The sequence below is a fragment of the Phocoena phocoena genome, chromosome 9 (genome assembly GCF_963924675.1).
Source record: "Phocoena phocoena chromosome 9, mPhoPho1.1, whole genome shotgun sequence".
NCBI classification, from domain to species: Eukaryota; Metazoa; Chordata; class Mammalia; order Artiodactyla; family Phocoenidae; genus Phocoena; species Phocoena phocoena.
Genome location: NC_089227.1, coordinates 64256414 through 64269281, shown reverse-complemented (window position 1 = coordinate 64269281; position 12868 = coordinate 64256414). Strand labels below are relative to the sequence as shown.

The following is a 12868-nucleotide window of genomic DNA, read 5'->3' as shown; positions in this document are numbered from 1 at the left end:
CTTGGGAAAAGATTAATAATTTCTTTAGGCTGTTGAGAAAATCAACAAACTTTGGAGACAAAGGCATTTAGCTCTTAGAAGTATATAAAACAGATTAGAAAAATCTGAAATAGTGTTTATTTTGCTAAAAATGAGTATTAAGATGATAAGCAATAAAATCCTTAAAGATTGGAGCCTCACTTAGGGAATCTCTTACTAGATGAATAATGTTTTAAATCAGGAGGGCAGTATAGCTTAGTGGACGTACAGATTCAGGAGCCAGCCTGCCTTGGTTTGAATCCTGGCCCTAACCACTGACTAACTTGGGCAAGTCTCTTCTCTACTTTGTTTCAGTTTGCTCATGATCTGGAGATAACGGTACTTATCATACAGGATTTCTGTGTGGCTTAAGAGTTCATGTATATAAAGTGTTTACTGATGTGTTAGCAGTTATTTATAAATTCATTCATATTTATAAATGAATGTTGTACATTCATTCAGCAAACAGATTTATAGTCATCTGTGAGTCTGATACACTGAACATTTGAACGAATGCCAGTGCTAGGTGCTGGAAAATGAATCTATATTTGGAAAGAGCACTTCGTGATTTACAAAACAATTTAAGTGAAAGTTCAGTAAATAGGTTATTCAGTTCAACAATGAACGTGATTTAATTTCATCTTATAGTTGTAATTTTTTACTAATGAAGACTTTACATCTGTCCTTAAGTAAATTTTATTGAACATAGCCTTAGCCTTAAATGTACAAGAGCAGTAATTTAGTGACCTTGAAGAACTCACCAACAAAATATAATCTCTGCACACCTTTTTTAGACTTCAGTACAGCTTATGTTTAACTAGTCACATGTGTTTTCCACCATGTAGGTTAGTACTCTCAATCTTTAGTGAACTTGTTAAAATTGCTAAATTGTGATCCCTACTCCCTGAGTTTTTGAATCACTAGGTTTAGGGTAGTGCTTAGGAATCTGCCAACTTAACAGCATTCTGGGAACCTCACTTTTTAAGAAGCTGTAATGCAGGTGATAATTTGCCCATCAAGATCTTGAGGAAACATGAGAAGACCAAACAGTACATGTATATCACCACATTGGCTATCCATTTATAATGGCACATTTATAAATCTTGACTGACTGTTTTGGACTCAGTGTGCCATGCTGTCATATTTATTTAACTCCAAAAACTGCTGACTGGTTTATAGAATACCCACTGTTTTGTACACTCAATTTCCCCCCCCGAAATAGTAACAACCTTGTTTTATAATTACTAAAACTGAAAACCTACTCATTGTACCCTTCTGTGTTATCCGATTTTTTAATAGTAAAAATCACTTATAAGCCACCACCCAGAAATAACTGTTGCTAACATTTTTGTAGTTTCCTTCCAAATAATTTTCTAAGTATGCTTTTTAAATAGAAATACCATACTATTTTATTTTATAAACCTTTTAAAAAAGCATAGTGTAGCCTGGACATAGTTCCAGATCAAATATAAATCTACAACATTTAAAGTCTGTATTAGCAGTAAGTTTAGCCAAGGAGGTGAAAGAGCCATGCACTGAAAAGTATAAGACAATGATGAAAGAAATTGAAGACACAAATAAATGGAAAGATATTCCATGCTCATGGATTAGAAGAATTAGTGTTGTTAAAATGTCCACACTACTCAAAGCAATCTGTAGATTCAGTCAATCCCTATCATTATTCCAAATGATATTTTTCACAGAAATAAACAATCCTAAAGTTTGTGTGGAACCACAAAAGACCTCAAATAGCCAAAGCAATCTTGAGAAAGAAGAGCAAAGCTAAAGGCATCACACTTCCTGATTTCAAACTATACTATAAAGTAACAGTAATTAAAACAATATGGTATTGGCATAAAAACAGACACATAGATCAATGGAACAGAATAGAGAACCCAGAAATAAACCCATACATATATAGTCAATTAATTTATGACAAAGGAGGCAATAATATATAATGAGGAAAAGACAGTCTCTTCAATAAATGGTGTTGGGAAAACTGAACAGCCACATGCAAAAGAATGAATCTAGGCTACTGTTTTATACCATACTTAAAAATTAACTCAAAATGGGAATTCCTTGGCAGTCCAGTGGTTAGGACTCCGTGCTTTCACTGCCGAGAGCACAGGTTCAATCCCTGGTCGGGGAACTAAGATCCTGCAAGCTGTGGGGCATGGCCAAAAAAAAAAAAGTTACCTCAAAATGAATTTGACTTGAATGTAAGACTTGAGATGCTTCTAAGAGCTTGACCAGGTCCTCACAGTAAATACCAGAGAGGAATTCCTTCGTGTTTCTAGCAAGCAGAGGAGAAAAGAAAATGATTTTGAAATAACGCCAGACCATTCTGTTCTTCTTAACAAGGTCTGCCCTCAGGAGAAACGATTTTACCAGAACATCACATGCTAGGGTTTATCAGAGCCTAACCTACTTGGTGCTTCTCAGTATTCATTCCCCTTAGGTGGACAGGATGGGCGGACGGGATTGGAGTTGAGTGTTTCCCTTCCCCCAAGTATGGTTCTTTTTTGTCTTTAGAATTTATCCTATTGCAGTTAAAATACTATGTTTTGAAGTCAGTAGAATAAATCTTCTCTGTGTGATGTGCTGCAGACTTGATACACGAGTTCATTTGTTTCCATATCTTTGAATTTTTTTTATGTCTTGTTATTTTTTCTTTTTGATTTAGCTTTTTTCTTAATTGCATAAAACATTTCTATGGTTCCAGCCTCAAATCTATAAAACAAGATACATTAAGAGACCTGCTTTCGTTTTATTCCCTTTTCCTGTTCTCTCTCTCCCCATAATATAATACATAACTACTTTTATGACTTTTTGGTTTTGGTTTATCCTTCCACTGTTTCATAGTGAAAATTTAGAAAAGTGTGTATACACACACATACACACAATGTGTATACACACATATAAATATATCCTTTTCATTCTAACATGAAAGATAGCATATTATACATATTCTGCACCTTGCTTTTTAACAAAATATCACATAACAGAATATACAGGAGGTCATTCTGTGGGAGGATATGGAGATTTTCATTCCTTTTTACATCTGCACACCAATTCACTGACTGCATAAATTGTGAAATCCACTCTCCTATTGATGAATATTTGAGTTATTTTCCATCTTTACTTTTACAAATAGTGTTGTAATGAATAGCTTTGTGCATATATCATTTCAGATTTTTGCCATTTATATTTAGGATAGACTCCTAGAAGTAGAAGTAGGTCAAAGTAGTAGATCAGAGAATAAATGCCTTCATAGGACTGGAATTAAAAACAGGTGACGTAAGCATGCTGATAAGTGCTATAAGGTTCTCTCTTTTCAATCATGAGCTACTGTCCTTGTTTTCAGTTTCTCTCTGTTATTAGGGGAAAGGAGGCCGGGAGTGGGAGTAGGCTGAGTGTGTGTTTCCTAAGAGGGATGAGTACGTACAAAGGCTTAAAAGGGCAGACATGTGAAAATTTTTTCCATATTTCATATTTCTTTAAGCTAATTCTCAGGATCAGAATTACTTGGGCAGTTGAGTATAAGTGAACATTTTTAAAGGTATTTAATTTTATGAAATTGTTTTTTAAAGCCTTATTCCAATTTATCCTCCTGGCGATGAAAGAGTTGGGTTTCACTTGTACCCCTTGCCAACACTGGATATTGGCAGATAAAAAATCCCTATCTTTATTTTATTTGCATTTATTTGGTGTCCTAATGATTATTTCAATTTCTATGAGTTCTTTATATAGAAAAGATACTAACTAATATTTATTGTAAACGTTTTTTTCTAAGCTCAGTATCTTTAAATTTTATGTTGTCAAATACGTTATCTTTTTTGTGCTTTCTTCTATTGTTTATAAGTTAGGAAAGTCTTCCTCCTTCCATAGTTTTGGTAAATAGTCAATTCTAATTGCATCTAGATTTTCTATGGTTTAACTCAATATTTTAGTCTACTTGAAACTCATTTGAATATGGAATGAGGTGAACCTTTAAACTCCCTTCCCCCAGCCACCAATTTGGTCATCACTTTTCCCAGCTCCAAATAATAATTCTCTATTGTGTTATTTAATGATGCATTCTCTAGAATATATTAAATTCTTATGTAATATGTTTCACTACTCTATTATTATGTGCTTTAACAGTAACTTTATAATTTCATATCAAATAAACTCTTTTTTCTTGTTTTCTGTAGAGTACCAAATATATAACATCTTGTCTGAAGGATAATTAACACAATGGAAAATTGTAGTATACCAACCTGGGCCTGGAATGTACCTTAGCAATTATACAGTCCAGTAGTTTTTAACTTATTGGTGAGAAAGGGAAGAAGCATATGGGAATCATCTAGGGGAATTTATTAATTTATTTTCTTGACAACATAGTTTCAGTGATCACATTTATGTTTTTGGCTGCAGAAAGGTGAGGTGGGAAGCTATAGTAATTTTTTCTAAGTGATTGTTAGTGGCCTTTTCTTCCCTTGACCTTTAAAAACAGTGACAAAGTCCAGCCTTCACATTTAACAGTTGAAGTAATGGACTTGTGTGAGGTTATATTTCCTCTTAGTGGTAGAGATCGGTTGAGTTCTACTTTTAGGGGGATGAGTTTTTTCTTAGTTGGAAATACTAAGAAAATTTAAATATATACCTAGATACTGACTAATATTATGGCTAATACTTGATTTAGATAGTTTTCATTTTGCTCAGATGCATCAGTTCACTGGGGGAAATGCTAACAGCATTTATACAAATGCCAAAACATTTATATAAATGTTTTATAATACGTCTCTGCTCCAGTGGTATGGCTTTCTCTCCAGATTTGATCACTAATTGATATCTTTTTAAATGTATAGGTGGGGTAAGGTTCTTTTCCTCTTCTTATACAGGACTTGTTTATCAAGAGCTGGGAGGAACTCTCATGGAGGATTCTCTGCTTTTCCTTCTTCATTCAGTATGTGGGAAAGCTTGGGAAGTAGTGGGGAGGGCTGCATTCAGGAGGCAGGAGGATCTTCTGAGGATGGGAGCCACTGTATGGCTCCTATTATTCCTCCAAGGATGAGGAAATATCAGGTTACATGCAGGAGAGTTGATGCCTTAATCTAGCACCAAGTTGCCTTTAGTACAGTTTGTTGATAAGTCTTAGCCTCCCAAGCTCTTCTAAATTAGGTTTCTATAATCAAATTTTACTAATTGTATGTTAACAGTCTTTAGAATATAAAATTAAAGTTCATGAATTTGTTAATTATTCTTGTCTCACTCTGGATAGATCAAACTAATATTAGCTAAGATAAAATTCAAGTAATAGGAAGAAAAGGAGAATTACAAAATTCCCAAATTCTGCAGTTACTTATATGTTTATCCCTGTAGTTGTCTTGAGGTATGCGAATTTCTGCAAACCTCACATTACACACTTTGAAGTCATATTCAGAGTTAGTGGTAGGGGAGAGTAAAAATAAAAATAGCTAACATTTACTGAGTACAGACTAGCAACCCTGTGAGGAAGATTCTATTATTAGCCCCATTTTAGAGATGAGAAAACTGAGGCATAGAAAAGTTAAATGTGGGCTTCCCTGGTGGCACAGTGGTTGAGGGTCCGTCTGCCGATGCAGGGGACACGGGTTTGTGCCCCAGTCCGGGAAGATCCCACATGCCGCAGAGCGGCTGGGACCGTGAGCCATGGCCGCTGAGCCTGTGCTCCACAACTGGAGAGGCCACAACAGTGAGAGGCCCGCGTACCACAAAAAAAAAAAAAAAAGAAAAGTTAAATGTGACCACCCACAAATTTTACTGAATTAATAGAATTTTAATCTACTTTAGGAATGCATGTATAAATATGTCTGCTAATCTTGGTTATTTAACTAAAAAATATTTTACAGATTTTAATAATGTTCATTTTTTATTTTACAGTTGATAGGTGCTATGTTTTAAATAATATTTTATTACTAATGTAAAATATCCTTTTGCTAATTCCCCCAAGTTTAGGGTTTTTGGTTCTCAAGAAGAATGTACTAAAAATGTAATGAAAGTATTTTTTGACTTCTGTGCTGAAATGAGAAGATAGCAGATGTTTAATCTGGCCGCACATTTGCTTTATTTTTCCATTAAAATTGGGCTGTGATGTTACTTGTTCTGTATACTTGGGGTCAGGGTCATCTTACATAAGCTATAATGTCTTACTTGAGGAATGCTGAAAATAAGTATTTTTCATTAAGATTTAATACGTTTGTCAATGGATTACTTGTAGTTCAGAAATAAAAATGTAGAGAAATGCTTTCAACTTCTTCTGGAGCATTAAAAGACATTTCTTTATTACTCGATTTTAGAAATGTAGACAACCAGCTTCCTGGGCAGGCTGTTCCGGCTGGATTCCCAGTGTATCCCGCTTTCAGCCCACTGCAGATGCTATGGTGGCAACAGATGTATGCGCATCAGTATTATATGCAATAGTAAGTTAATTTGAGTTTATCTTTTTACTCATTGTGTTATTTGCTTTATTTTCTTTTTGATTCTAAGTAAGTTGATTTGGGATTTCATTTACTGATGTGTTTCATTGGTTTTTAAAAATTATTTTAAAGTATTTGGCTAAAGGAAAAAGGGTTCACATCTTGTTCACATCAACTAAACCTATTCTCTGCTTCTCTGTCTCTCCCCTAATTATATTTAGCAGTATTCAGGTGCTTTCTTTAATAGAACATTTTATCTATTTAAGAGGAGAAAACTTACACTGGAAGGCAGCAAATCTACGTGAAGGTAGGATGTTGAATAAGAAAGGGAATAGAAAGAATCATATGTCAGGGAGGCTCATACTGATGTAGGGCTCAGTTGTGGCTAATATGCTCTCTGGACTGTTGGTATTTTAGTAAGTCTTGCTTCTGATCAGCATGGAACAATCTTAGTACCAAATACAGTTTCTTGGTTTTCTTTCTTCTGGACTTCCTGTGTGTTCATTTAACATTTCTAGCTTCTCTTTAATGTTTTCCTGTCCTTGTTTCTGTCATCCTCTTCATTCTTTTTCTCTTTCTGATCACTCATTTTGTGTCGTTTGTTTTTTCCCTTTTTCTAAATGGTAACATTTCTTGTTCAGTTAGGTATTTGTATACCTGCCATGTGCCTTGTGATACTCAGTCTGGTAGGGAAGATAGGATTCAGTCCTGGGCCAGTCATCTTGGATTTCCTTTTTCCGTGGCCTTAGTTGTTAGCTCTCTGTGATGACTCCCGTTCTTCATCTTCTGTGCCTCCTCTTGTGTCTCCACTTAATTGCTGGAGATTTCCATAGAGAAATTTGCCTTTCCCTTAAATGCAGTATGTCTGAAATTTAACGGCACCATCCTCTTAAGTGCATTTTCCTTCTTGACTTCCTTGTCAGTGATACTGTCTCTTCTTAATCATCCTCCAAGCTCTTAGCCTTAGTCAGTTTTGATTCTGGCTTCTGTTATCCCTGAATCCAACAACTTACCAAGATGAGTTAGTATGTTGTTTCTAGCTTCTGTCCTTCCCTATATCTTACTTTCAATATTTTGTGAAGATCTTTTCTAATATTAGACCCACTTTACTGCAATCGCTTTTTCTCCTTTTAGGCTCTTTACTATATTTCATTGTACTACTGCCAGGTTAATTTGCGTAACACATAATTGAGTCTGTCATTCTCCATCCCCTAAAACATCTGATAGCTCTCTTGCCTACAGTGTGAAGTCTGTATCCTTATCCTTCCTCTAGAGCTTACCCCAGGAAGCTACCTGCTTTATTAACTTCATATCCTAATGCTCTCCCGTATAACCCCTTGGCTCCAGGAAGCCTCTTTATACCTTACCTGTCGCCATAGTAATGGTTATCATTTGAGTGACTGCTTTGTCCTTAGAACTCCACTAGATGCTTTACACCCCTTGTCTTGTTTATAACCTCAAAAGAACTGTGTAAGATAAGTGGGGCTTATCGCAGTTTGCTACTGAATCATATAACCTTATGTACATCATTTAACTTCTGAGCCTCAAGTTTTCACATTTAATTAAATAACTCACCTATGAATCAGAATGTCCATGAGATAGGAAGTGTTTTAGAAATGAAAGAACCCTCTACATATACAATGTATTAGATAACTGGCTTAAATATAGGCTTTTGTAGCCTAGAAAACTTCTATTTTATTTTATTTTGCTATCTTGATTTTAAAACTTTATTGTAGAAAAATTTCAACATATAAAAAGATAGAAGAGTGAAATGAATCCCTGTGTTCTCATCACCCAGCTTTTCAACATTTATCAATTCATGACAGTCTGGTTCTACAACTTTCCCCCCTTTGCTAAATAATTTAAAGCAAATTTCAGATATATTATCCTTTTACTGGGAGTCTTTTAAAGGAAAATTTATTCTGACTTTTAAGCAATCAAATTATAAGCAAACTTCAGGACCACAGTTCTTCATAACTTGATAAGGACCTACACCAGTGTTCTCCAGATGGAGTTCCCAAAAGTCAGGATTGGGGTTGAGGGATTGTTACCTGGATCTTGTTAATATTTTAAAATACTAATACAAATCATTTATCACTTAGAGTGGACACACAGGGTAATGATTAATGTCCTTTTTTTTTTTTTTTTTTTTTTTTTGCGGTACGCGGGCCTCTCACTGTTGTGGAGCACAGGCTCCAGATGCACAGGCTCAGCAGCCATGGCTCACGGGCCCAGCTGCTCCGCGGCATGTGGGATCTTCCCGGACCAGGGCACGAACCCATGTTCCCTGCATCGGCAGGCGGACTCTCAACCACTGTGCCACCAGGGAAGCCCTGATTAATGTACTTTTTTAGACAAATCTTTCAAAACACGGGTCTAAGGAACAGGTGGTGGGTGTGGGGGTCATTTATCCTCTGTAGAAGAGCAAAAGAGGCCATTAGTGAAAAGTTTTGGAAAAAGATCTGTCATTATCTTATAATTTAGTGCAAGAGAGAAACAGTAGTGATCACATGGCTGTTCTTATCTCTTCCACCTCTCCCCTGCTAACCTAGACTACCAGGCTGGGAGAACATCCTTTCCTGAGCTACTCCTGCCATCCATGTTGGCCCCACTTTTCCACTGGGAATTATGCTTACCTAGGAAATGAGGTGCGGGAGTTGTGATATTCTGTATTAGGTTTATGACAAATACATATGACTTCCCAGGAAGTTTTGAAAAATATAGTATATAAATGTTTTTTTTTTTTTAATATTTATTTTGGTGAATATTTCAGTCAAGCTGCAGTTTCAGCTCAGGCCACATCAAATGCCAACCCAGCCCAGCCTGCTGCTTCACAGCCTCTAAATCTGGCACACGTTCCCGGAGAAGAACCCCCACCAGCTCCAAACCTAGTGGCCCAAGAAAATCGACCCATGAATGAGAATGTTCAAATGAATGCACAGGGAGGTCCAGTGCTAAACGAAGAAGACTTCAATCGAGACTGGCTAGACTGGATGTACACGTTCTCACGAGCTGCAATTCTCCTTAGCATTGTGTACTTCTATTCTTCTTTTAGTCGGTTTATCATGGTAATGGGAGCCATGCTACTGGTTTATTTGTGAGTGATGTTCATTCACTTTGTGTGGTTTCTTTTAATTACTTTCTAAAACTGTTCAGCACGGAATCTGGCATGTGGTAGTCTGTTGTGAATGCTGCGTCAAGGAGTATGAATGTTGGTTGGTCTTCAGATATCTGGCATCAGAAGCAAAGCAGGTTATGTAATGTAAGAACATTTATCAGAATTGTCTAGGAGCAGATTTTTTCCTTTACTGTCTTTTATAAAAATTGTTAGTTCAGTTAGACATGCTCTATCAATTACTTAAAACTTGAGGTGTGTATGATGCAGTCTTGCAGAGGATATGCTTTTTAATTAATTATAGTTATCAATAGTAAGTCCTATAGGTATAGGTCAGATTTTTTTTCATAAGCAGACTAACTGTCCCTTGCCCCCCCTTTTTCCCAAGAGGCAAACAAATATCTAGTTGAATTTCATTTTGAAAAATATCAAAAAATGATTTTATGACTCCTGATTTGTCTTAATATCTAGCATAGAGTCAGTTAAGCTCATGATAAACTTTAGACTTCAATTGATTCCTGTTTTCCTGTCACTGCTTTGAGAGGGGTAGTTCTTGGCCTGAAGTAGGCGGTTTGGTCTTTTCATTTATCATAGTTCTAATCATTTTTCTCTTGTAGGACACTAATGTTTGATAGTGTTACAAATGAAAACAGTTGTGACTTATTTTCTTTTCTCTTTATTTTACTGAGCAGACACCAAGCTGGATGGTTTCCTTTTAGGCAAGAAGGAGGTCAGCAACAGGCTCCCAACAATAATGCCGAAGTCAACAATGATGTGCAGAATGCAAATAATCTAGAACTTGAAGAAATGGTATGCTAATGAGGTTTTCGTATACTTTAAATATAGATGTTTCTTCAGCACTGTATGAGACCAACATAACAAAAGACTCTTGGGGTATTCCACAGTATTGAAGAAAAGTTAACATGTAAATGTGTGGTTTCATCTAGGAGAACTTATAATACTGTCAGTCATATATTAGAATTAAGTGGAAAGAACTAATATCATTCTTCCCAAAAATAGTCTAAAAAGAAAATTATGCACACAGTGAGAATTTATCGTATTAAACTGGCAGTTATCCCTTTGAACTTGAATGAGGAATTTATCAATTTTGGATTTAATGAAGATTTCTAATGACCATGAAGTTCCACTTCCTTATTATATGCTCATATTCCTCCTTTGGGAAGAATTTAGCTCTCTCCTTTTCTGTCATGAGTTAATGGTAGCTGTTCAGATCACTTAGGAATATGTTTCTTCTTTTGTTTGAAAGGAGCGTCTTATGGATGATGGGCTTGAAGATGAGAGTGGAGAAGATGCAGGTGAAGATGCCAGTGCAGTTCAAAGGCCTGGATTAATGGCATCAGCTTGGTCTTTTATCACCACCTTCTTTACTTCACTAATACCAGAGGGGCCTCCCCAGGTTGCCAATTAGACCTGAAAAACTGTGCCAGTTGCAAAGGAGGGTCTGAATTTAGGAAAGTGTTTTAAATAACAGTGCAATTTCAAAAAAATTTATTACTTTCTTTTCATCATCATGTATAGAGGTGTTTTTTTCTTCTTTAAGCTTCTCATGCATATGAATATTTTAAGCACAAATGGACTACTAAATGTGTGATTTTTTTTTTTAAAGATCTTAACAGAACATAGCGTAATATTGGTCTTCCAGGTTTTATTAATTTCAATTATGTATATTATACCAAGACAGACCTGTTTGTGTGTCTTCTTTAAAGAGCTGCTTCACATATAAATGTCTAGCTAATATCTCAGCCCTTCAATGTATAATTTGAATACATATATCTATTTTCTGTGAATTATCCTGAAAGTTTTAAACAGAATGACCTCATAGTTTTTAACAAAGAATATTATTTACCTAAAATGTGCTAGTAGCATCTTGCCCAGCCATAAAGCAATAAACTTCTCAATAATCTTAATTTTGACATTTGAATAAATGGAAACTTTCTATTTTAAGGGCATATCCCATCGATTGGAATTAGTACCTTAAAAAAAAAAGGCAGCTCTTCAATGGAATTAATAGTGATATAAAATGTTTGATATAGGCAGTACTTTTATAAAATAAGATTCTGGAAATTGCTCCCTGTAATTTTTTAAAATAAAAGGTCAATTATGGTAAACTGTCTTATGGGCTATTTATTCAAACTCTTCCATAATGTACCCATTACATGCAAAAATCTATGTAAATTTTAGTAGTTTTTTGGGTTGCTAAAGTCTTCAAGGTCATTTTCACCTCTTTCCATTCCAGATGGATATCTTCTAGTTCTCAGGTAGTCTGAAACCTTATTAGTTTATTTAAAAATCCCTGTGAAAGTTAATTCAGTATTTCTTAAGAAAGGAGTAAGTCTCTTATAGGGTAGCTTAAAATTGAATAAATGAGGATAGGAGAGCTTACTATGGAAGAACTTTTATCTCACATGATATGTATTTTAAAGTAATATATGGTACTGGTACAGTAATATATGATTAGATAATAGAACAAAATATAAAATTAAGAAGAGTCCATGAATTATTCTCTAAGTATTTTACTTCCAGTGTTAAAGGTGACATTTCAAGGGTAACTGGTTAACCCTTTGAAAAGTAAAATTAGGTTTCTGTTTATAGATGTCAGTCAAAACATCATGATTGAATACGAGCAGTTCAACCATGAAATTACTAATAAAAAATATAGATGAATACTTATATAATATTGGGAGGAGAAAATACCTTTATAGCAGAATCCCTAAAAGAAAAGGTTGCTTATGTATATAATGTTTTGACATATAATTAAAAGGCAAACAGGAAAAAAATATTAAAAAGGTAGTAAGTCTTAAATTTAGCTTAAAAAAAAGACAAAATCCCAGTAGGAAATGGGCAAGGGCAATCTCTTAGTCAGCTTGGGCTGCTATGCTAAATTACTGCAGGCTGGGGGCTTAAACAACAAGCATTTATTTTCCACAGTTCTGGAGGCTGAGAAGTCTGAGACCAAGGTTTTGGCAGATTTAGTATCTGGTGAAGGCCTTCTTCCTGGCTTGTAGATGGCTGTCTTCATGTGTCCTTCATGGCAGAGAGTCGAAGCAAGCTCTCTGCTGTCTCTTTTTACAAGGGCTCCAGCTCTGTTCACGAAAGGTCTGCCCTCATGCCCTAATTATCTCCCAAAGCTTCACCTCCTAATTGGGGGGTTAGGATTTCAACATATGAATTTCGGGGGGACACAAGCGTTAAGTCCATAACAGATACAAACATGGGCAATAAACGTGAAAAAAAATGTAATGTGGACAAGTTAAAACTAACAAATTGGTAAGAT

General features: G+C 35.5%; 1 protein-coding gene across 1 annotated transcript in view; it reads left to right on the top strand.

The window, feature by feature from the left end:
* HERPUD2 (HERPUD family member 2) overlaps window positions 1-11702 on the top strand; it is a 42018-nt gene extending 30316 nt beyond the window's left edge. The window contains exons 6-9 of the mRNA XM_065883999.1: window positions 6339-6461; window positions 9232-9555; window positions 10266-10383; window positions 10841-11702. Of these exons, the coding sequence (XP_065740071.1) occupies window positions 6339-6461; window positions 9232-9555; window positions 10266-10383; window positions 10841-11002 (727 nt within the window). The 3' untranslated portion in view covers window positions 11003-11702. The remainder of the gene's footprint in view (window positions 1-6338; window positions 6462-9231; window positions 9556-10265; window positions 10384-10840) is intronic.
* Window positions 11703-12868: the final 1166 nt, after the last annotated feature.